Raw genomic sequence first — 24632 nt, forward strand, 5'->3', positions numbered from 1 at the left:
TTGGCCGCCGCGTCGGAAATACTGACGTCATTTTTCTCCACTTCTATGGAAACTGAGACTCGGCGCCGCGGAGGCTCACGGGTAACGCAGTCCCCCCGCGCCTCCCTCCCCGGGTTCCCTCAGCCAGCGCGCTCCCGGCGCGGACTACACATCCCAGCGCGCACCGCGCGCCGCCGCCGCCGCGCGGGGCCGGGGCCCCAGCCGAATGCTAATGGCAGGAGGGGGCTGGGCCGGCGCATGCGCGGTGCGGCTCCGGTGGCGCATTTTCCCCCAAGAGGCGAAGGTGGCGCCCGGCGGGGCGGAAGGGGGCGGCGCTGCCTCCCCCCCTCCCTCAGCGCTGCCTCCCTCCCGCCGGGCCGGGCCGGGCGGGGCTGCGCGGGCTGGCGGCGGCCTGAGGTGAGCGGCGGGGAGCGGGGGGCGCTCCGGGGGCTGCGGGGAGCCGGGGCTGGCGGCGGCGGCTCGGGAGGGGGGTCCCGGGGGGGTCCCCTCGCCCTAAGATGGCGCTGGGAGCCCCGAGCCGGTGCGCGGAGCCCTGGGGGGGGGCGGCTGGGGGCCTGCGGTTCCCCTGTGCCTCAGGAGGGGCTGAGCGGCGGCTGGGAGCGGCTCCAGGGAAGTTTCTGCGGCTGCTGAAATCCCGCGGGGAGCTGGGCAGCCCTTCGGGCAGGAGCCCTCCGTACCAAGTGTGTTAAGCGTGGTAGCTTCAGTGATGTTTCTGCTCTCCGCAAAGTCTCATACTCGACGGTACTCTGCCATATAGACCTTTGTGGGTGCCTTCATTTAGGTGTCTTCATTGAGTTTCCCTTCTTCCTATAAGTTTTGGGGCAGTTCTCCTCACCGTCCTTGTTTCTGTGGGTACATTAGACGTCTAGATCCCTCTTATGAGGGATCACCTCTCTTCTTTTTCTTACAGTAACTTCCTTAGGTCATTTTTCAGGTAGCATAACAGCCCAGGAAAGCTTGACCACCGTGGTTTCAAGTTGCCACCACTGGCAGGCCTTTTTTTGCTCTATTTAAAAACAAAAAATGAAGCTCAACAGTAAGCTGTAATGCTTTTCTGCTTTAATCATAACAATGATAAAGTTTTGGCATTTGTGGGACAAGTGCCTGATTAATTTATCTTGCAATGAGCAGCGTTTGGGAGGATTCCTGTTAGTAGTGCCTGGAAGTTTGCTGTGTGATGCTAGTCAGTTTTCAGTTGGATGGGGATTTTTGAGTACTGTGTTAGTGCCCTATGGACAGGGAAGAAACCTCCTCGTTCCCTGAGGGGGGAGGAAGAGCTCTAACATTTACTTCTAAGAAGTTTGTCAGGGCAATGACCGGTGAGTAATCTTCACATTCTTTGTTTTGTGCTGCTACAATGTGTGCTAACTGCCCAACCCTTGTAGGCTCAGTGTTAGTGGAAAACCCTCACACAGAAGGAATTCAACCCCAACATTTCCCCTAGCTGAGCACTTTCAGTTCTAAACCCTCCCTGTGGCTTTTTGATGATTAATTGTCACGGGAGGGTGGCTAACTTGATAGCATCTCTATATCCAACTCTATGAGCATCTCATTCTCCTTAGAACGTCTGGGGATGGGCTGTGATGAGCATTTTTTGTTTCACTTCCTCACTGAAATCCTTTGAGACTTATGCTTGGTGTGTAGGGTGCAGTTTTACAGCTGGTGTTCTTAGTGGCAGCCCTAGCTTGAAAGCAGTTCCTGTCTCTGGAGCTGTACCAGTAAGGTAGGAACAACAGGGAGCTGAGGGTGTCAGATAAGCCCAGCTTTGATTATTGTGGCCTGACAGCCTGTTGTGCTGGCACACCACGGGGTAAGATGGGAAGGCTGTAATTCTTATTGTGGTGTTACTGCTAAGAAACTGCAAAGCTTTCCAGAAAGGTCCTGTCTTACAAGGATTGCAGTAGCAACTGCGTGTGCTTAAATAGCATTTCTTGCCCCTGAAGTGTTGATGAATTGGGTTAACATATGCCGTGAACCAGATAAAGGAATTGATCCAAGCCTAAGCTTTGCAAGTAGTTACTTATGCAGATTAGTTCCCAAGTTTGTACTGCTACAAATATTTGTGGGTCCAGAGGGTGGGAATGGGACCCAAAGACAGGAACTGATGGAGCTGCCACTGGAAGGGAAAGCTCCTGAGTGTTGAGGAATACCAGGTCTAAGTAGCTTAAGAGGAAGTGATAACTTTGAATGCTGATCCTTTGAGTTGATGGGAAACCTATTGCTGGACTCTGAGAAAGAGTGGAATATACTGTATTTCACTCGTGTCAACCACTCCTCTTCATGTACCAATGTTAAAAATGCACCAGTCTGTACTTCTAAAGTCACTTTAAAATAATTATTTTTATTGGTAACTTACAAAACTACTTAATTGCTCCAAGAGGAGGGAAAAATGCATTCTTTCCTGGATGCTAGCTAAACAGCTAAGAAATGATGCTGAAGTAGCATGAGACGTTACGCTACTGCTGCAGTTCCTGTCTTAAAATGACATTAGAAGAATTGTTTTGAGCTGCTGTATCTGCAGTGCAGCAAGGAAGGCTAGAGGTGAAAGGAGAGAGAATCCATTACAGAAAATAGTCTGGGGGAAAAATGCAAATATGGATGACCATAAGGATGTGAACTAAAAAACAATCAATAGATAATTGTTGAGCTATGAAGGGAGTGGATCTTAAAAGATTTACTGTGAGAGTATAATGTATATAGCATACGGGAAAGTGTGTGCAGATGTCTGTGTGCTTAGTAGGAAAGCAGTGTGTTCCTGTCCTCCAAAACATCCGTCGTGATGAAGGAACCTGTCAAAAGGCTCAAGCTAGTGCTCAGCTTGTTTAGGTTGCCTTGGAGTAAGGTGTAGCTTCTGCTCTTAGGCATCTGCATTTTCCTGTGGTGAAAGAGCACAGGGAGGTCTAATCCTATTAGTTGTATGAGGTTTTGTATATATTGAATGTCTTCTCTAACTCCTTACGGTGGAGCTCCATTGTTGTGAATGCTGATGTTTTAAGTATTTGTCTGTCGTCTGAGCCCTCTAATATGTACAAAAGTCAAAGTAAGCTAAAAGGCTAGGAGTTGGCTTAAGCTATTCATGAATAATTAAAGAAAGCTGTATTTAAAACATGCTTGCTTCTCATCTAACTGCCATTCGGGAAACTTCTTGTATAGTAAAGGTAGTAGTCACTGTCATGTTCAAAACTGTAGCACATGCACCTAGCCTAGAGGTCATTGACTTTTTATATTTGTATGCTCCTTTATTTTGTTAATTCCACTTTTTTTTTTCCATTTAAATAGTGTTCACAACCCGTTCTTTAAGAGTGAACTACCTCTTATCAAATAAAGACATGGATGGGAACGATGAAACATCTAAAAGAATCCTAGAGCCATACCAGTATTTACTTCAACTACCAGGCAAGTTTGCTTTTACTCTTTTAAATATCAAAATTGTTTTCTAACATCTTTTTCTTTCCTAGGAAATATATGCCAAGAAGTTTATCCATTCTTGATTTGTGGAGTTACAATTAATTAAAACTGTTGAAAAAGTGTTAGTTTGTTTTTATTTCTCTCGTGAAATTGTCCTTTTGGTGAAACTGGTACAGTGGCAGCTGAGCCTGTCTGTTAGAACACAGATAGTTGTCTTGCATTTGCTCTGTCTTCCATTCAGAGTCGCTGACTTACTGGAACTGGGCAAGCACTGAAGACACGATTCCATTTTTGAAGAGTGAAACACTGCCAGCCCAGAGTTCATCTGCTTGCTGTACTAGGCTTGATGGATTGTGTGTATATGTTTGAAATAGCTGCTTTTATGTTATGTCTTCACCCTGGTATGTGTAGAGCCAGGCTTGTTTTGGGCTGATTTTGGCTGTCTCTGGGTTGCTTCACTTACCAGAGAATCTGCCAGTCCCTGTCTGGTGTTAGGTCACCAGCAACACATCGAGATAAAGTTTCTCTTCTTGAATAGCAGCTATATTAGCAGAATGGAGGAGGCAGTTTGTGAGAGAATTAATGTATAGGCATGCCAGCTAGAAGGCTCTGCCCAGCTTGTATCAAATACTGGGGGAACTAACAAATATGCAAAATTTGGTAAGTATTTAAGGAAAGTAACCCTGACCAAAATGATATCTGACTGGGGATGGGAGACCTGTCTAGGCAAACAGCGTAACTAATCACAGGTACAGTACTAACTGGCTTTGTACATCTGCAACAAGACCTATATTATCAGCAGGGTGGGTCTTTAACCCATGCATATTGAAATTCATTATTCATCTTTACAAATATCACGAGCATCTTGTCTACGTTAATGATTGCATGTTCTTGGCAGCTAGTACTACTTGAGTTGAAAAAGTAGAGAAGGAAAGAATTTGGCAGTAACACTCCTTTTGATAATGCCAGAAAGTTTTTCCTGTTTCCTCACAGTATTTTTCATTTTGTTATGTGAAACTGGGTGGTTATTTTGCTAGAAGACTTATTTGAGAATCAATCTATGATATTCCAGAGAGCTTTCTAAGAGCTGGTCCTGAAGAAACTTCTCCAACACCATCTTAAAGGAGGGTTTTTCTTTAGTATGTTTATCTGACATAAACATGGTATATCATAACCCCTCTGTGTTTTTAGCTGCTTTTTTTTTTTCCTTTTAAGAAATTGTAGCTGCTGGAAAAGAAAGCTCAGCTACCTAGTAGCAAATATGCACAAGATTAAAAAAAAAAAAAGTGTCAAGACAAAGAAAACAACCTCCTGTAGGCATAAGTGCTTGACTAATAGCTCTTCAATTAGCTTTCACTTACATGATGCATCTGGTTTAACCTTCCCACCTTCGTTCCTGTGGCTGAACTCCTGTACTTCATGGTGTGTTCAACCCTAATCACTCTATCTTGATGGCTTATAGACTTATTGATGAACGGTGCAAGCACTTTGTCCTGTCCTGCTAAAATATCATAAATCTGTCTGCTGAAACATGTTGATCTCTTGTGAATTTATGTTTTGGGGAAGGTGAGAGACAAGATACACCATGTAGGAATGGTGGTGTAATTCGGAATGGGAGAATTCTCCTAAGGTAGACAGGTAAATGTCGCGTGCCTGTGGAAAGCTGTTATGGAGTAACAGTGGAAGCAGTAAGTGTTCACAATCATATAGCTGGATGTTGACTGGTTTTTGAAATGTTGGCTTTGCCCTAAGTCAGCTATGCCAAACACAGATCAGTAGGAGCCAGCTACTTGTGTGAGCCTTGGCATCAGTATGAGCACCGATGCTTGGTGAAGGGAAAAATGAGGCATATGCTAGCAGTTCATAATTAGGGTGGAGCCCAGATGAGATGCCTGAGCTAATCTAACAAGCTTCTGCTGAAAGAGGAGGTTTAATTCCATCTTCCTTCTGGCAGTATTCTCCCGCATCTTAACTCATGCCACTTCTCAGCTCACTAACCAGATGATTAGGTAGCATCAATCACCTAACCTGCTGGAAAACTTGGCAGGCAGAATAGTTATCTTTTGTCCAGTTTGTGGCGTGGCACAAGGGTGATGCCAAAGAGCTGTTTCTCTCTTGGATCACCTGGAGCTCTGAGAGGCTTCTGGAGAAAGCTCAGTTCAGTCAGATATGTACAATTATGGCCCTTCAATATATCCAGTTGCTTATCTTGTAGGACCAGTTGAAAAACACAGTCTCCAAGTGGTTTAGTAACCTGTGAAAACTTGAAGTTAGATGCATATCAAAACTCTTACATAAACAAGAATTGTGTAACTGTATTGAGATGGTTTGAAAAATGTCTGCTAATGTTGCCTGTAGTGTAAGAATACAAGCTCTTATGTTAAGGGTTAATCTCTCAAAAAAGATAAACTTGATTATTCTGCTTGCCATTAATGAAATAGGATTTTAATGGTAACTGAGGTGATACTTAGAAGTTAAAGGAACATACAAGCTTGGGTTTATGACACTAGGCTAGAAAAATTACAGGGCTTAAGTCTTTTTTTTGTGTTGCAATTTTAACGGTTAGTATCCTAATGATGGAATAAACATTAATTAACAGAATTTAGTCCCTGGGAGAAGCATACATCTTGAAACAGTAACTTTTCTTGTAAAATATTTCAGTAGTAGAACATAAAATTGCCATACTCTGAGTCTAGTATTCTGCCCTTTACTTGGGTAAACAAAGTGCAATAAGCAGAAATAAATTTCACAAATGCCAATAATGTGATTTGCCTTAAATTCACGCAGATGAGGAAGAATCTTTCATCTCGGAGTAGCTAAGTTAACAGCAGTAGCTGTTTTTGCAGCCCTAAGGAGCATATGGGCTTGCTATTGAAAAGGATAGATTCCAATCCTATTCACAACTCTGCATCTTCCCTTTCATGTGCATTGCTCTGGTCTTGGCTTCAGTCTTTCCTGGGCTTAGTTGGCTTGCTAAACAATCAAGACTGGCTTTTGGTCTTTTTTTCATATTTTTCTGCTCAGTTGTTGAACTTAGCCAGCTTGGTGAAGGATTTTTGAAGCAGCAGTAGCAAGACGAAGGTGATGCTTTACTTTGACAGTAGCCTCTCAAACGTACTGAAACAGATTTTTTTTTTTAATAGCATCTATTATTTTTTTTCCACTCTTTTGATCTCCTCTAAAAGAGAATAGAGCTAACAGGCAGCCAACAGATGTAGTTCTGCGCAGCAGTTCATGTAGAAGGAGACTAGAAACTGAGAACATGGTACGCGCACTTAGGAATGGTGGTGATGTGCCACAGGGCATCATCTTTACCAGTGGAACAAATACACCTTACACATCAGCAGCCTCAATCTGGGCTGTGTTCCTGAGGGAGGTGGCATCTCTCCAGGTCTTGTACTGCAGAGATGCCTAGGAATCCCACCGGGCCAGGAGAAAGTACTGTTCCAGCCCCCAAAAGATATAATGGTCAAATTTGCTTCCACCAAGCAAATCAGCAGTGGAAGAGGGTCAGCAGGTTGCACAGCATTAGAGATAATTAGATTGGCAGGATCCTCTGAAGGTCCTTCAGGTTCAAGACCCTGAATGCACTGAAGGAGGGGCAAGAAGAGTGCATAACAGGTTGGAAAATGGAGGCTTGTGCAATGGTGAAAGCTGGGAGCTCATGGCTTCTGGCACCAGGAAAGATTCTTGTTCATCATGAAGATACGCAATTGTCAGGTAAGTTTAGTGCACCAGAAGAAAACAAATGGCTAGATCTGTGTATGGCACAGCTCCAGGCTGACAGCAAGTGCCAGTAGTGGGGAGGCTCCTGTTCCTCTGTTACCTTGCAGAGGCATGCTGCTTCTGGACAGCTTGGGTCAGGGATGTTCTGGAGAGAATACCAAGGGGTGTTTCATCCTAAGGCTACTGAACCCTGTGCCTCTTCCATTTGAGAACCAGTGGATATAGCTGGGGACATGTGGGGCTTATCAAACACGACTACATGGCTTTTGGAGTGAGGGATGGGCATAGGAGACCAAGTGTTTGTTTTTTTTCTCCTTAAGCTCTTCTCCCCTCCTCTCATATTCAAGAAGAATAAGCCGATCCTTTCTGTTAACAACCAGTTAGTCACACTGTTGACATTAACAGCAGGGATTTGGGTTTTATGATCATGGGGCTCCTTTTGTGCATCGATGACTACTAGGAGGAGGTGGGATCCACCAACCTGAGTTGGCACTGGCTGACTGACCTGATGAGAAGTTATTCTTCCATTATCACTTCAATTTAAATAAGAGTACCCAAAATAAATCAAGGAAGTGATGAACTGGCAAGCAAAGGGTATAATCTGATGTGGACAAGAGACTTTGTAATTAACAGAACAAAGCTGACAGAAGTCCACCCCAGATGTGTGCATTCAAATAAGGAAGTGATAACAGGGCAGTGTGATGCAGGAAGCTCTCACTCCTACCAGGGAATCTGTAGGACTGGGTGACTCTCAAGTGCCTGTATGCAAATGCATGTGGAATAAATAGGAGAAGTTAGATGTCTGCATGAAGCTGCAGGCCTGTGATTTCATTGGGATATTGGATGTGGAATAGCTGGAGAGCTGCAGGTGGATATGGACTGTCTAGAAAGGCTGGGATGGCAAAGAATGGGAATTGCCTGTTTATGTGAAAGAGCAACTGAACTGCACAGAGTTCTGCCTTGGGTTAGATTAACCCATAAACTCTCAACAGGCTCAAGATCAGAGGGCAGATTGATATGGGTGACACTATGGTGGGTCTGTGTTATAGGCCATCTGATCAGGAAGAAGTAGATGAAGCCTCCACACAGCTGGAAGAAGCCTCCTTTGCAGGCCCTTGTCCTCATGAGAGACTTCTACCTCAATATCTAGTAGAAGAAGCAATGCACTAAGGCAATCCCAGAGGTTTCTGGAATGCATCAAGGACTGATGAGTTGGTGAGGGAAGGCGTTTTGCTGGACTTGACACTTCGAAAACAAAGAATTGGTTGGGATGTGAAGGCTGGGGGCAGCTGTGTCTGCAGTGACCACGGGATGGTGGCATTCAGGATCGTGAGAGGAGGAAACAAGGCAAAAAGAATCGCAGCCTTGGACTAGTTAACCCTATTTTGAATGGGGTGGGAGTTTAAGCTAGACAATCCTGCAGGGGCTGTGATCTGTCCCAAGTGGCTGCCCAGGTTTAAAGGGATGGGCTTGCTCTCTTTGCCTGCGTGCTGGCTGCAGTGTAGCCGTGTGGGGAGGTCTGGTCAGGGACCCGTTTAGCCCTAACCCATCAGAGGACAGAGCTAAACATGGAAGTGCACAATGCAGCTGAGGTAATATAATAGCTTGCTTCATCCATAAGGGTGCTGCCCCTTTCCCCCAGCTCTCAGCATCTGCTGCTTAGCCTGTACTAACTCTGGCAGACCTGCTTTAGAAGCTGACTCAGTACATAAGGCTGGCAGAAAGCTAGCCTAGCAAAAAGCAGTCAGCTTTCTGCTGGGGTAATGAGTTGAATTAGCTTAGTGAGGCTCTAATGAGGGCTAGGTTAATAGTCCCTCTGCTCTTCCCCATGCTGTTCGATCTGTTTCACATACCCTCACTCTAAGTGGGGGTGCTGCCTTAAGGGCACAGTTTGAGGTCACTTTAATGCAGCATGTGTAAAGAAATACTGATCAGCAGCCTGTCTGGAGCAGGAGGTCTATGAGCTCTGGGTCTGTGCTCTATCAGGAGAACAATCATGTAGATATAAACACATGTGTAGCCAGTCTGATTCTAGAGAAGCTTCTCTTATGTGATTAAATAGGTGGGAGGGATTGTCCTCAGTGTGACCCCTCTAATTTAACTGAATCTTTGTTTCTAGGATGATGACTTTACATTCTTATCCCTATAAATTATTTTAATATAAGTTACCTATCTCGTCAGAGTGGGGCTATTAGGTTTGAAATATTTTTTCCTACCTTGTTTTCCACCCCACATTACTAATGAGAAAACAAGTTTTGCATAGTTTTTGCTTGATTGGGGTGGTATTAGGATCTTCAGCAGATCAAACAGTGCATTTAGCGTAAATTTTTTAAAAAGCTGTTGCAGTACTGTCTATAATTATGGCTGAATACAGTAGCTAGAAGAATTTTTGGAAGCTAGATCTGGATAGTCTTCAGTTGTACAAGAGTCTGCTTAGACTAGTCAAGGGGGTTGTGATGCATAACAGTGGAAAATGAGTAATTATGGTGGTGGTAAGTTTTACTCCATCTAATTTTGTCCTCGCATCTATAGGCCATCTAGTCTGAAGGGAGGGCTGGAGGCCAAGAATGGAGTCTTACTGCATGAAGTGTTGAAGGGGTTTGGTCTCTTGTCATCATAGTGTGACTGTAGGCATAAAACATGCATATGGAAAATTGCTGTAACATCAAATAGACCTGCTAGGATCGACTTCAGAACAAGATACAGTAGCATTTATGAAGCAATAATGGGGCTCACAAAAGCAAATCTGCACCTGTAAAAGAAAAGATTAATGCTTCGCTATATAGATAGTGTTCTTTTCCTTTAATAGTCAGTGTCTAGACAGCCTCGCTAGAACAGGGCAGACAAGTCTAACAATTCAAATGCAGTCTACACTGAGGAGCTAAATGGCCAAATCCACTGTGTATATATTAACAGTCCATTTGGATTACATGCTAGTAGTTATGTACCTCATGATGAAATAAAACTTGTTACTGAGTATCTAGCACTCCGTAAGTGTATTTTCTAGGAAATGTATTTAGAAAAACAGAATTAAGTTGCCTAATGCTTATATTGATGCAACAGCTACTTTTTTTCCTTAATCCAGAAGTGAGTAACCAGCTGTAGATGAGGTATGCTTTCTTAATGTGATATTATCTCTGACTAGTTTTCCTTATGGATGTACTAAAATATTTGTTTACGCTTACCTGGCAAGCTGTACAATTTGGCAGATGTCTGTAACAGTTACATTCAATACTTGAGTGATTATTTCCTCTTTGGTTAACTTTTTTTTTTTAATTGCATGAGTTGAGCCTTGGATGCAGGGAGTCTTGACCCTGCTTTGTGCAGTATTTGGTGGTCATGAATATGCAGTAAGGCAGGGAACGGATTTGGCCAAAATCTGATCCACCCACATGGTGGGTGGGAAGGAAAGAAGAGGAGCAAAGTCTGAATGTTGGTAGTATTTCAAATCCTTGACATCTGCAGGAGCTATTGCTGTCAGAAGCAGTTTTAACTTGAACTAGTGATGGTGCTTAGCTAATGTAAGATATTTTAAAACTCTTGGGTGCTACTCTAATTTTGCATTCAAACTTGAGCTCTGGTTACCCATGTTAAAATGGTGAACTTAAGTCAGTGAATTATTGATTTAAATGCACAGGTTTAAAAAATAGAACTAGATACTTATTGTCCTGATAGAGAATAAGTCTGGCATGAGAAACTTAAGATATCTGTTGTGCTGTTTCAGAAACAAAGTAATCCCTCCCTTCTGCAAAAAGCTATTAGTATTTAAAACTGAACAGAGAAAACAAATGGAGAATGTGAGCCAAAGGCAGTGTATGTCTGGGTAAAAGTGCCCCTTCCCATAGGGCACAGCCAGAAGCCAGAGCTCCTGGGAAATAAATGCTTTTTCATTAGTCACATCTGTCACCTTCTCCTTTTGTTTTTTGTTAGGAAATAGTGAACACCTATTTGAGAACCAAGCAAAAATTGAAGCCCTTGGAGCAAATGAGGATGGTTACCACCCCCCACTGTAGAACCCAAACCACAGACCTTGGTGGTGTGATAGAAGAGGAGAAATCCGTTCTGATTTCTCTACAGTATATGATTGTGAGAGAATCTATCCACATTAGTTACTCTGTTCTGTATGTGCTGGTCACACAGCAATACAGAGAAGCCTTGGGGAAGGATTCAGATGTTGCAACTTCTTCAGTGCTGTGGGCAGGATGGCATCATTAACGTGAGCGCTGATATTGCGGAATCATTCCTGGGTTATGTCTCTCAGTAGGTCTTGGAGTAATATGGAACCCGCTATCTAGGTTGCACTGCTTTGAGGTTTGTTGGAAACTGCTTCCAGAAACCTTGTTGATACAAGCTATGTATGCAAGTTCTCTGTGTCAACACGTTTTGCTGTTACTTGAAGATCTGAAGCTCAGCTGAGCCCTCTTAAAGTTTGAAGCTGCAAGGCCTGTGTGGGTAGAGAGTGACTGATCAATATGAAATTGTTCAGTAAAGATCAATAAACACACTGGATAAATATTTGTACACAACCCTTAGCAATTTATTAAAGAAAGCTGGCATCGATAATTTATAGGCAAGATTAACTTGTTAACATGGGTTAACTTACTTTAAAAATCATCTCCTTCAGGTAAAATTTATCTGGAATGAACAGTAATACTTATATTAATACCAAATTTGTACTTGTAATCTTGTCTGTTGTTTCTCTGAAATAGGTGGCTGCCTGGTTCTCTGCCAAACTAGAGTTAGCAAAAACAGAACATCCCGTTATGAATAGGTGAACTTTTAGAGTATAAGATAAATGTCTGAAATCTTGGAAAGTTCTGTTCAGAACTAGGTTGTTTAGAGTTATTTAGTAAGTATGTCACATGTCACTATATCTTTACAAAGTCAGTAGCAGATGAAGAGCACTACAGTAGAAAGACTTGATAACGGAGAGGAAATAAATATTCAGCAAGTACACATCTTGAACAAATAATGAATCATAGTTTTAAAAATTTTTTTCAAACTTTCTAATCTTACACAAAGTCAATGTGCCTGGCAGACTAGGTAAACTTGCAAACTTGCTTTCAGAGGTAGCAAGCTGATCCATACAGGTTACTGACAGACTCAGACTCAAGATCACTTTAAACAGCCAAAACTAAATAGTAACATGTAAATACCTGCTTTATAGCACTGTTTATGTACATTGTTGTGAAATGCTACCAACAATCAGCAACTTGAGTTTTAATGTTTATACAATGAAGAAAACAAGCTACAAACTTACTGTAATGTATTTTACCCTTTCAAGTGGTCATGCTTATCAGCTTACTGCTCTCAAATCAGTTACAGTTCGTAAGTCAAATTGTTGTCTAATAATGAACTTCATGTGATTTGTGTTTTTTTTCTCATTGTAGGTAAGCAAGTGAGAACCAAACTGTCACAGGCCTTTAATCACTGGCTGAACGTTCCAGAAGATAAGATACAGGTACTCACTAATTATTTTTAAAGGGCTGTTATCTTTCTGCAAAGAATATCAATAGCATTGTTGTTAACGTGTTTAAGTCTTCTGATAATTTATGCTACATAATTTCCAAATATAACGTACAGCTTCAGCAAAATAACTAGTGCAAAGCTTTGGCTGTGGTGGAACACTAAAGAAAAAATTTCCACAGTTTGTCTTGTGTAGAACAGTCACTGCTTTTCAAGTGTGCTCAACCTTTTGAGTTGTGGATGAGTAGTTGCTATTGTTACCCACTGTGGTTATTAACAATGAGTTTTCCATGACTTATGAAAGAACCTAGATGGTTACCTTGTAAACTACGCATAGTGATTGAGAATAAGTTCTTGCTATTTTGATACAAGAACATCAAAGCCAGCAGTCAAGTGAACTTTATAAACCACTTGTTTTGGACTTTTAGGTGGACTTCTTACACAGTCTAGAGTCCTTACTCTCTATTGAGAAACATTTGACCAGGAATATTCCTTTTTTCCCTCTGTTGGACAGATCTGTGCAAGATGTATAGCTGTGTGTTTAAACACTGGCTTCTAAAATGTGAAATTCCTCTTTTGCTTCAACTATAGTTTTGCCAAATGGCTTATTTAGGGTGCAGAAGGTACTCTGTATCCAAGGTAATGTAAGTAATTAAAGTAACGAATTATGATGGTTGGTAGTGTTTCCATTGTTGTTTTTTTTTGACACTTACCTGGTACCTAGCTAATTTCATTAATGGTCAGGCAGGCCATTAGTGTTTGAAGGAGTCCTCTTTACAGTTGCTTGTGTGATACTTCATAGTCCTTGAGTAGCAAAATGGCTTAAGTAATTTAAACAGTGAAGGAAGAAGCTGCATTAGTCTCCTAGTAATCTTATTTTTTCCAGCCTTGTCCATTGTGATGGCTTCACCCTGATGGACAGCTAACTTCTACTACAACTGTGCTCTCACTCCTACCCTCCTCAAAAGGAAGAGGAAAAGAAATGCAATGGAAAAGGGCTCCAGGGCTGAGATCAGGACAGGAACATTGCTCACCTATTATCTGCACAGGCAAAACAGTCTCAGTGTAGGGAGAATAACATAATTTATTGCCTGTTACTAACAGACTAGAGCAGTGAGAAACTAAAAGCAAACTAAAATTACCTTCTCCCCCCCATCCATCTTCTGCCTCCTCCTCCTGAGTGGCACAGGGGAATGGGGGTTGTGGTCAGTCCGTAACACTTAATCATCTGCCGCTCCTTCATGGTCCCTCTCTTCCCCTGCTCCCCATGGGGTCCCTCCCACGGGATGCCGTCCTTCCTGGACTGAGCCTGTGGGGGCTGTCTACAGGCAGCAGCTCTCCAAGCACTGCTCCCACACGGCTCCGTACCATGGGGTCCATCCCCCAGGAGCAAACTGCTCCAGCACGGGTCCCCCACGGGTGGGCGGCAGCTCCCCCCAGACCCCCTGCTCCTGCATGGGCTCCTCTCCACAGGCTGCAGCTCCGGCCCGGGGCCTGCTCCTGCGGGGGCTCTCCATGGGCCGCAGCCTCCTCCAGGCCACATCCACCTGCTCCACCGGGGGCTCCTCCACGGGCTGCAGCGTGGAGATCTGCTCCATGTGGGACCCATGGGCTGCAGGGGGACAGCCTCCTCCACCAGGGACCTCTCCACAGGCCACAGGGGAACTGCTGCTGTGTGCCTGGAGCACCTCCTGCCCTCCTGCTGCACTGACCTGGGGGTCTGCAGGGTGGTTCTCACTTCCAGCTGCTGTTGCATGGCAGTTTTTTTCCCCCTTCTTAAATCTGTTCTGCCATAAGCACAAGCATCATCATTTGTTGGCTCAGCTATGGTTGAATCCCTTTTGGAGCCAGCTGGAGCTGGCTCTTACCTACCATAGGGCAGGTCCTTGGCACTTCTCAGAGGCCACCCCTGCAGCCCTCATGCTGCCAAGCTCTTGTCACACAAACCCAATCTATCCATATAACTCTTTAGCCAGATTTATGCTGGTCTCCAGCTAGACAAATGTATTATAGCAACCTGTGTACTTGTATGCATGGGTTTAGTCTGAAATCATAGATCAAAATTCAAATTGGCAGGAATCTCTGGTAGTTACCCAGGTCAAACCTGCTCTAAGAAGGACTTGTTCCATAGCTGCTTCAGGCTTCTGAGAGCCTTGCTGAGTCTTGAAAATCTGACTCTGCAGCCTCTCAGGGCACCTTTTCCAGTGCTGAATCCCTTTCATGATAAGTTTTCCATTACGGCCTACTGGAATCTCCTGCACTGCAGTCTGCAGTTATAGCCTCTTACCCTTTTGCTGAGCACCAGTGATGATGAGTGTCTGTTGTTTTTCTAGCTCCATAGATAATTAAAGCTGCAGTACCATGGTGTGAACAGAAGTAACCAGTTCTACCTGTCACTTGTAAACAGGTAGTCATGTAACCATTATTGAAAATTTAGGCCACTTGTTCTAGTTATCTTTGAAGAAAACTGATGCTTTAATGTTTGTTTTACCACTTAAGTGGTTTGTGATTCTCTAAATAACCTCAGGACAAAAACAAGACCCTGTCGTCTTTGACTCTTGCTGAAATTGTTAGTGCTTTTGTCTATAATTGTACTCATTTTAATAATGTAAGGCTGTTGAAGTCAGGGTGACTGCATGTCCTCTTTGACATCTCTTGTAACTTTAAGTCTTTCCAGTTGTCTAGCAGCTTGATTCCCTTCCAGTTACTTGTATTCTATTAAAAATCTGAATTTTGATATTGTTTATCTAGATGAATACAGTTGAGGCTACTGTTGCTTGGTAGTAAGTTTTACTACAGGCTACCATCACTTTACTATTTTCTCAGCCACGTGGTCTCTTTTCTACCTACTGCATCCTTTAGTGCTCATCTTATGCTGCACTGAGACACGTCAGCTTTCTGAGTTAGAGAATACAGCACCTGTCAGATTGACTTTCTTCTAAGACAGCACTGAAATGGCCTGGAACAGGGCCATGTAAAACTTAAAGCTGTTGCAGGTAAGAAGGTATAGAAATCTGGGTGTTGAAAGTGGTATTGCAGCGGTCACAGATTAGATGGGCTTGGGTTGTAAGAAAGCATAGTGCTCTGTGTTGGTCTTCTGCTTTCATTATGAAGAGCAGTCTTACTCATTTCCTCATGCATTTCCTGATATCTTCTAGAAAATAAGCTTTTTCTGCTGTCTAAACTTCTTCCTGCCTCACTTCCAACCTTAAAGCATTTCTGACACTGCTTTTCCTTATGAAAGTTCACAAGATAATTCAAACAGTTATGAAGCACTATTAAAGTTACTTCAATTCAACCTTAAATGTCTAGAAGCTCCAGAAGTTCACAGAACTGAAAGCAATATGAAATAGGCTAACAAGAAATGCTAGAGTAGGCTCATCCAATGAATTCATAGGGAAACTTTCCTGATAGTACTGAAAATGACACAATGGACTAAGCCAATGTTCAGAAAAATAGGCATTGCAAAATTGCTTTTTATAATTACTCTGTCCTTCATGACTTTAAAGTTAGTGGGCAGCAATGTACCTTTACAGGTCAAAGTAGTCCTCACTTCTAAGTCCTAGATGAGTCGTTAGTGCTCAAGTAGCTTGTTCTTACAGTTGTTATCTTGGGCAAACAAACAATTTGACTGCAGGATTTCAGTTTAAAAACCTTCAGGGACAGTGGTCACTGAACACTAGGTGGCTTGCTGCTGAAGAAGTGCTTGCAGCAGTAAAGTCCCTCTTAATGCTTCCTAGAGCACCCACCAAGTACAAACACACTAGCTGTGTGCTGCTATTTAATGATGGCCTTAATGGTTTTTAGAAGCAGTTGTTCTGATGAGTGCTTGAGTGCAATGCTTGTTGCTAGCAAGTATGACTGGCTCAGTAGCTTCAAAATGATGTCTTTGTCACTTGTTTTTGCAATGAGTTTATACCATATGCAGTTTTACATGCCTAAATTTACTTCAATTTAAGCAGGTGCTGAACATACCTGCTCCTTGCATAGGAGTTCTGCGATGAAAACCATAGGCAGGCTTCAAGTTCTTGTTGAAGTGTCCTGATTTGGAACCGTTAGGGCTTACTGTTTGTTGCATATAGCCAGCCCCGAGCTTGATGTTGTGAACAGCTTATTGAGTCTAATAAGCTGCGTATCTCAAATTAGTAAACCTAGACTTGTCACAACATCATGTTTCTTCTTTGCTCTATTTATGTTTCTAATATGTCACTGCATGGCTGCTAGACCATGGCCTATTTTAGTATTGTAGCAACAATAGAGTGGAGTAGGTCCATGGAAACACTTTGGGGAATACATTCACATAGTGGCTCCTGTGATCAGATTTGGTGGTTCAGGACTAAATGGCGAACTGGATAATCAAGTGAATCATAAAACTAATAGTAAGAACAAGTGGTCTAATGGGGAGCCTTGGTGACAAAGAATATCATGCTTTAAAACTTCTCCTATTGTAAATAAAATCTCCTCAAAACTGGAGGTTAAGTTGCAGTGGGAGATAATAATTTTCTCTTTTTGTAATAGGTTATCATTGAAGTGACGGAGATGTTGCACAATGCAAGCCTGCTTGTGGATGATATTGAAGATAACTCAAAGCTACGGCGGGGCTTTCCAGTGGCTCACAGTATCTATGGAATTCCATCAGTAATCAACTGTGCTAATTATGTGTATTTCCTTGGCTTAGAGAAGGTTTTAACCCTTAATCACCCAGATGCTGTTAAAGTTTTTACCCGTCAGCTGCTGGAACTCCATAAAGGTCAAGGCCTGGATATTTACTGGAGGGATACTTACACCTGTCCTACAGAAGCTGAATACAAAGCTATGGTACTACAAAAGACAGGTGGTCTCTTTGGATTGGCTGTAGGCCTCATGCAGCTCTTCTCAAATTATAAAGAAGACTTAAAACCACTTCTTAACACACTCGGTCTCTTCTTCCAGATAAGAGATGACTATGCCAACTTGCACTCCAAAGAATACAGTGAAAACAAGAGTTTTTGTGAAGACTTAACTGAGGGCAAGTTCTCATTCCCAACCATTCATGCGATTTGGTCAAAACCTGAAAGTACTCAGGTGCAAAACATTTTACGCCAAAGGACAGAAAACATAGATATAAAAAAATACTGTGTGCATTACCTTGAAAACGTGGGTTCATTTGAGTACACTCGGAATACGTTAAAAGAGCTTGAATCTGAAGCCTATAAACAAATTGAATCACTAGGGGGAAACCCTGAGCTTGTAGCACTAGTTGAACAGCTGAGCAAAATGTTCAAAGAAACTGAAAATTAATAAATTTATCTCTTGGGGGGTGAATGGAAGCTTTTTAAAACGGGAAAGTAACTAGATTATCTGAAAGGTGCGATAATCAGTCTCACTTAAAACTCCTGTAATGTGGCAACACAAGTAATTACTGTTGAAACCAGTTTGGCCTCTGAGTATTGTGATATATCCTATCATCTATACGGTCTTAATTGTAACTGCTTGCAGATGGCTTTGTTAAAGCATATGTACTAGAACTGAAACAAGTCATGAATCTGTGTGATCTTTACACAATCATTGGCGTTACTTCAGCCCTGAAACTCTCAGAGTATGGTGCATATTCAACCAGGCTACTGTAGGTTTCTGCCTGAAATTCCATATTAAATTAATCTGATTAACCTGAGTGGCTTGTGTGTTTTTAAGCAATGTTCTAGTAAACCAAAATTGGCAATGTTAAATAACAAAAGATACTTGCAACCAGAATGCATGTACAAGTGTTGCATTGTAAATATAAACTACAGTTGTGAAGATCAGATGGATCCTCACTTAATCCTAATGTGAACATCCTGTACAGTGTCTGAGGATACTTCCAGGGTAATACAAATTGTGGAAAATGTTTTTTATCCAAGCGAGAGTAATGTTTAGACTGAACTGTCAGCTTTATAGAGACTTCTGCTTAACTTAGGGAGAATGTTCTATCACATCAGAAAAGCATGAATTTGCCACTGGTTCCAGCTCTGTTGTGAATAGCTTTGATTGCCTGGCTTTAGATTTTTAAGCTGTCAAATATTTTGTAGCCTGGGACTTAAATCTATGCATTAGATCTTAAGCATGTAATATGCTTAAGATTGTTGCAAATAGCAACATAGTAAGGTGCTATTAGGAATGGTATGAGGTTTCACAGCAGGTAACTTTAAGACACTGATTGGTGTAGGTCTCTGTGATCTCTGTTTTTAATTGAGGGGGGTTCTCCAGGAGTTAATTCATAATTCATACCACATCTATGCTCTGATTTTGTATCAGGAGGCATGTTATAGGTCTCTGTGTAGGGACAAATTCTGTAACTTTTGGTTAAACCAAAAAAAACAAAGTATGGTATTTTGTTTTACAAGCTGTAATAACATTTCAGTTTTGTTAATTGCTTAAATGTTGGTTTTGAAATGATGTAAGCATGCATGCATTGAACTGAGAACTAGATTAGGGGGGTGGCCTGGTAAGTGACAAAAATCTCTGCTCGTGTGTGTACACGCATACAGAAATGTTTGTTTTTTGGCTGGGCTGGCTTTAACCAGGTTCAGTTTCTTTAGTCTTCACAGCGACATGTGGTTTTGCTGTGATGTAGGTTCAGATCAAAGGTGGGACTGATGCTATCAGCAGTGTCTTCAAGCTGATAACACACTCTCAGAAGATATGGCCAGAGGTACTTGGCTTCTAACAGCTGAAGGGTAGTTCTGTGTGTATGTTCACTTACTCTACCTGGAAAACAGGGAGAGTCATTACCTCAACCCAACTAACTGAAGAAGGCTGCTATAACATCTTCCTTCGGCAAGCCTTGGGAGTCTTCCAAGAGTGATCAAGCAAGAAAAAATTCAGGATGACTGCTTTTAGTCAGAGACATTACGTGGGTATAGATGATAGCTTATTCATTTTATCTGCATGCTGAGGAGGGATCTCTCTGCCCTATGATTAAGCACAGAAAGAAAAGGCTTCACTGAGTGGGCCTGGTTGCTAGGACTGACTAGCTTAAATTTGAAGGGTATCTTTTTATTTAATATTAATGACAGTGACTGTATTTCCATTCTTAATTTGTAGTGCTTAGTAGTAAGCTTGTGCAATCTTAGTATTTTCTGGAAAAATACTATCTGCAGCAAAGTGCGATGCTTATTTTGTGCCATGTCTTAGGAGTTTTTAAGCACCATTCAACATCAGTTGCAACAGTGGAGAGATGAAAAAACATTGTCAGGAGAATCTCCTAGCCTTACTGTGTAAGACATCTTTCTGCCAACTAGGATATAGTGACTCTATGTACAGTGCAAAGTGCACTTAGTGCCATTTCATTTTGTTCAGTTGCTGGATGTAAATAGTTGTGTAATCAAACTTTCTTGATGAAGTAGGGGTTTTTATTTTAAAACTTTTTTCTACCAAGATTTCTGCTGTGTAGTCAGTTCTTTGGTTTATTCTGGCAACTCCTCCTAGTATTTAATACTGTATCTTGCCAAAACATGCATCCATTAACTTAAGAGCAGGTACACTGGAAGCTTTCCAGCTATGGGCCCTTTAAACCACAAGGTAAGAAGAGAAAAGTACCCCCCAAAAAAGGCAGCTAGACCAACAAGAAACCATGCAAGTCTGTCTTGCTATGCTGTCTGGTATTTTGATACCAGTAGTGAAAGCATTTTCTGAAGGGGTGTATCTTAACAATACTCCACTCCTGAGCATTTTGCTCTTCGCTTTGGCTAGAATAAATCAAACCCTTTCAGGATTTTTCTTAATGTATTCAGAAGCAGGAAAGGCCAGACTCTTTCCCTTGCATTTCATAAGCCAGTAAAGCATCATTAAGCATAGTCTAGGCAGATTTTATATTTGGTGCCAGAAGAGATGCTGTATCCTCATCTATATTCTCCAGCATTGGCCCTGGTACAAGCTCCTGGTGTTTAGCCATGTTAGGTAAATAACTGCCTTGAAGCAGCATGAGTTGTCTTTGGCTGCAGAATTCATTTAGTGGTGTCAGTGCATTTCTCAGGGGTTGGATGTCACATCTGTCTTTGCCTCTTACATGGTCGATGTTACCTGCATCAATTATAATGAACGTGGTATCTCTTCAGGACCTTCCTCAGGAGACAAGCTTGTTTTCCGCCTTTCCCTTTGAGCTCAGGCTGCTCCATGAACCCACTAAGAGCAACTTTGTACGCATCAGCCAGCTGCTGACACAACCTCTCATTTCCACACTGAGCCTCAAAGCTGAATATTGAAACTTTGAGTACCTCAGTGAAGTTTCTTTCTGTAAGTCTCACATTGTTTCAGTGACTGAACTGAGAAGTTTCTATTCCTGCAGCCAGGCAAGCTCTCTCTGTACTCTGCTTCAACACTGCCCTACTCTGGAGATGCCTACAGCTAATGTAACTCTTAGTAAAGCAACCTTGTAATTACTGTTTGTGGGAAAGATGCAAACTCTCACCTCTAGGTAAATGTGTGAAGGCTACTGCGTGAACTCATTACTCTGAGACAGTAAAAATACTTTGAAATGTGTGGTCTTTGGGCATTATTATTTTCCTTTCCCTCAGAAGCCATCAAGAGTATCTAGAGAATTTCATAGTTGAGTGCATAAGGTATGGTGTGACGGGCATGGTATCTGCTCCTGTTCATGAACGGAACGTGAAGGAGGTCTGGCATGGTCTCTGTGAACATTGCAGTGTTTTTTTTAAAATGCCACCCTATGAAAATCTCTTATGTTTATTATAAATACACACACAGATTAAGCATCTCCAGTAACTTCAGTTACTAATAAAGCTTTTTCTGATAACCTCTGATGCTAATTTTTCTTCTACATCAGTATGTTGAGCAAAGTGCATGTTCCACAGAAAGCCAGCTGTTTTCACGTTTTGTGGTTAGTGTAAGTAGTGATCTAGTTCAGGCTGTAGAAATAGGACTGTTTTACAGGAGCTTAAGCATTCTTAAATGTTATCTTTCACAATTCACATCTAACTCCAACCTACTTAATTAGCTATCCTATTACTACTTTTATTTTCTTATATTAACTTTTCATGTTGATTTAGTATACGTATTTTTTGTAAGAAGCTAAGCTTCACCATTCTACAAGGGGTCAAAGATGCCATAAGGAAGATGTTATAAAATTGCAGCGTACCTCACCGGTCACAAAGAAATGACCATATAAGGTGAAAGCTATCCCTTTTCTATTTGATAAACCTTTCTTCTGCACTTTCATGCAAATGTCCCTAAGTTCACCCTTGGAGCCCAAATGGCATTTTCTCTACTTAATTTGACTTACTGTCAGGGAGGCTCACACAGTAGGTGTTCAAATGAACTTCAGCAAACATTTTCTTCTACTTGTGTTCTGCTGTGCTAGAAGTGCTATGTTACTTCGTGATCCTCTAGTCTTCATGCTTTACCAAGGGCTCCTATTCTTCACTGTTAACTGTCTGTAAAAGACAGACAAACTCTGGATGCACAACCCATCATTCACTGCAGAAGCAGTGCTTTAGAATCTACTCTTTCCCAAATTCCTTCTACAGCAAAGAGATACCTTCTCTATTTAGTTAAAACGTGTAGTTGCTATTATGTATGCTCACCAGTATTGTCCTGTAAGTCTGTTTCTTGGAAATTCTTATCTACATTCCCATGTTGCTGTAATTATGATAGAAATGCTACCTTGCACTGTGCTATATACAAATCTAGTTCTTTATTCCAGCCTAGCTCTAAAAAGAACTTTATTAATGAGAAGTGAGGAGAAGCTTAATCTGCAAAGCAAACATGAGTTCATGTAAAACAGAGTGGGAGGAATGAGATGGCAAGAGAAATTAATTAGAAATGGTAGAGGTCGGGATCTGATAAATATCAGATTTAATACTTAATATTGTTAAGTGAGTCTGTAATTTGAGATGTGATAGTTATTACTGATGTGATTAGCAGCTGATGTGTGTGCAGACATGAGCTTTTAAAGCTAGCAGTAAAAGGCCTTACAACTGTAACCTAGCTTGTTAGACTTTGTATTCCGTCTTTTCCAAGTTTACTTTCCCCAGTGATTTATCCACAGCTTTAATTCTGTATTTTTATTTGCCTTCCACAAACAAAGACTTACATTTAGGGTGTTGAAAATATACATTGATATTTCTAAAACTGTTCATGGCAGTGGGAAAGAAGCAGTATTTCTTTAAGCCTTCACCTCAATGGTTGATTTTGCTAATTATTAAGTACCTAAATGCCTCTATATGCCGTGGAAATTTCCTATGTTAATGGCTTCTTCCCCCAGTTTTTGTTAAAATGCTAACATTATGGTGTAAAAGCATGAGTTTGTGTATATTTTCCCACCTTTTTATATAAAAATTGATTCAAAATCAAATGCCTCTAGCGCTGAATTGAGCCAGGCTTTTATTCATGTACAAGAGCTATATGGGCATCTGTTGCTCCTAGTTCTGTCTTAATCTCATCATGTTACGTTTCAGGTTTGATATTTACTATGCTCTTTGTATTATTTGCTCAGTACTTGCATTGTAATTCTCTTCCTTCGTCAGCTATATTTCTGGTTTGCTACTAATGCCATAGCACACACGATACCGTCAAACTCCTTTTTGGTCCTGGACAAAATAGTCTGGTTTGCTCCTACTTTATATCTTGACTCATCCTATGCCATTACAAAAGTAATCCAAGATTTTCTGAAATCTTGAAATGGAAGAAACATTTTTATTTTTTTTTCCCAAGAAGCTAAAGCATTTAACATTTTATGTTGCCATTTTCCATGTAGCTGGACTTTCTTTACCTCTCCTAACCGTTTGCCTTTAACACTTATTTTGCTTTTGTGGTATCACTCATTATAGGCTTTTTCATGAAAGTTTAACTTGCTAACCAGGGAGTAGAGGATTTTTTGTGTGTGTGTGTTTTGTTTTTGTTTTTTTGGTCTGGGTTAATGAATTATTCTACTCAGCAAAAGCCTGATGAATGCCGAAGCTGGCAGGTGGATAAGGCAGAAGCAGAGCCAAGGGAAGGATTTGAGAGAATAAGAATACCCATTTTAGGCTCCTGAGGCTGCCTTGTGTAATTTCACCTTGTTTTACAGCTCTCATTCACTTTGTTAGGGAAAGAAAAAAATGTGTTCAGTTTTCCTGAGCTTCCCTTTTTGCTTTCCGAATGTAATGCAAGAGATACTAGAGTTATAAATGACTTACTCTGATTGTTATGTAAATAACTTGCATAATTACTTGCATATATTATTATAGTACAGATAAAACAAAGGGTACATTGTCTCCCTAGCTTCAGGAATAGAAAAATTGTTAGAAAATTACAGTAATTGAACAATCTGTTACATGCTGACTTGATTTGATCATTACCTCACGTTAGCATCCTTCCTGGATGGCTTCTATTAGACCTCACCACCGGCATTCACCTTTTCTACAGCAGTTTCTTTTAAATGACTTCAGAAGGCAACTTGGTGAGGAGGTAACAAAATAAATCATTGTTTTGATGCCCACTTACTGGCTTTTTTTTTTTTTTTTTAAATAACAGAGTAAATCTAGGTGCTCATGTTTTTCTTTACTAGCTTCATGTACACATTCACGCTTGTCACTGAGGCTAGTGGTTCAGCTGGGGTGGCTGGGAATAATCCATGATTCATGAATCCACTTCCATTCAAGTGTATGACCTGCAAAGTTTATAATTAGACATTTGCTGAGCAATTCAGTTTACTGCAGCATAGAGAGCCATGGGAGATAACTCCCAAGAAGGCCTAACATGACACTTCCAGGGACAGTGCTACACAACCTATGTGAGTAACTCTGATGTGAAGAGAAATCCTAGATAATTTTCTGCTCAAAACCAATCTGTGAAAATCCTCTTTACTCCCTTGGAAATGTGAATTACATGATATGGTGCCAGTTAGCACATGTATCTCCTCTGGATCGCAGTGGATTATTTTCACTCTTCATAAAGTTTCAGTTGTTATTTCTGGACCATATGGTAGAAGGTGCTTAATGATTAAAGTAATAATTGAAGTCCATAAAAAAGGGGGGTGGGGGAAAGAAAAATGATAAACTCTTTTTTTATGCTGT

The 24632-nt window shown here is 41.5% G+C and overlaps 1 protein-coding gene across 4 annotated transcripts; it reads left to right on the top strand.

The window, feature by feature from the left end:
* The first annotated feature begins 259 nt into the window (after nt 1-259).
* Nucleotides 260-18905, top strand: GGPS1 (geranylgeranyl diphosphate synthase 1). Of its 4 annotated transcripts, none has more exons than XM_082756052.1 (4): nt 260-396; nt 3280-3396; nt 12525-12595; nt 17119-18905. In XM_082756052.1, the coding sequence occupies exons 2-4, from the start codon at nt 3330-3332 to the stop codon at nt 17878-17880; spliced, it is 900 nt and encodes a 299-aa protein (XP_082612178.1). In that variant the 5' UTR covers nt 260-396; nt 3280-3329; the 3' UTR covers nt 17881-18905. The 4 variants fall into 4 exon arrangements, with proteins under 4 accessions (XP_082612178.1, XP_082612179.1, XP_082612177.1 ...); XM_082756051.1 differs by lacking the exon at nt 260-396 and adding an exon at nt 1212-1319; XM_082756053.1 differs by lacking the exon at nt 12525-12595 and having other exon boundaries at nt 378-396.
* Nucleotides 18906-24632: the final 5727 nt, after the last annotated feature.

This window comes from Aythya marila, assembly GCF_965140915.1.
Source record: "Aythya marila genome assembly, chromosome: 3".
NCBI classification, from domain to species: Eukaryota; Metazoa; Chordata; class Aves; order Anseriformes; family Anatidae; genus Aythya; species Aythya marila.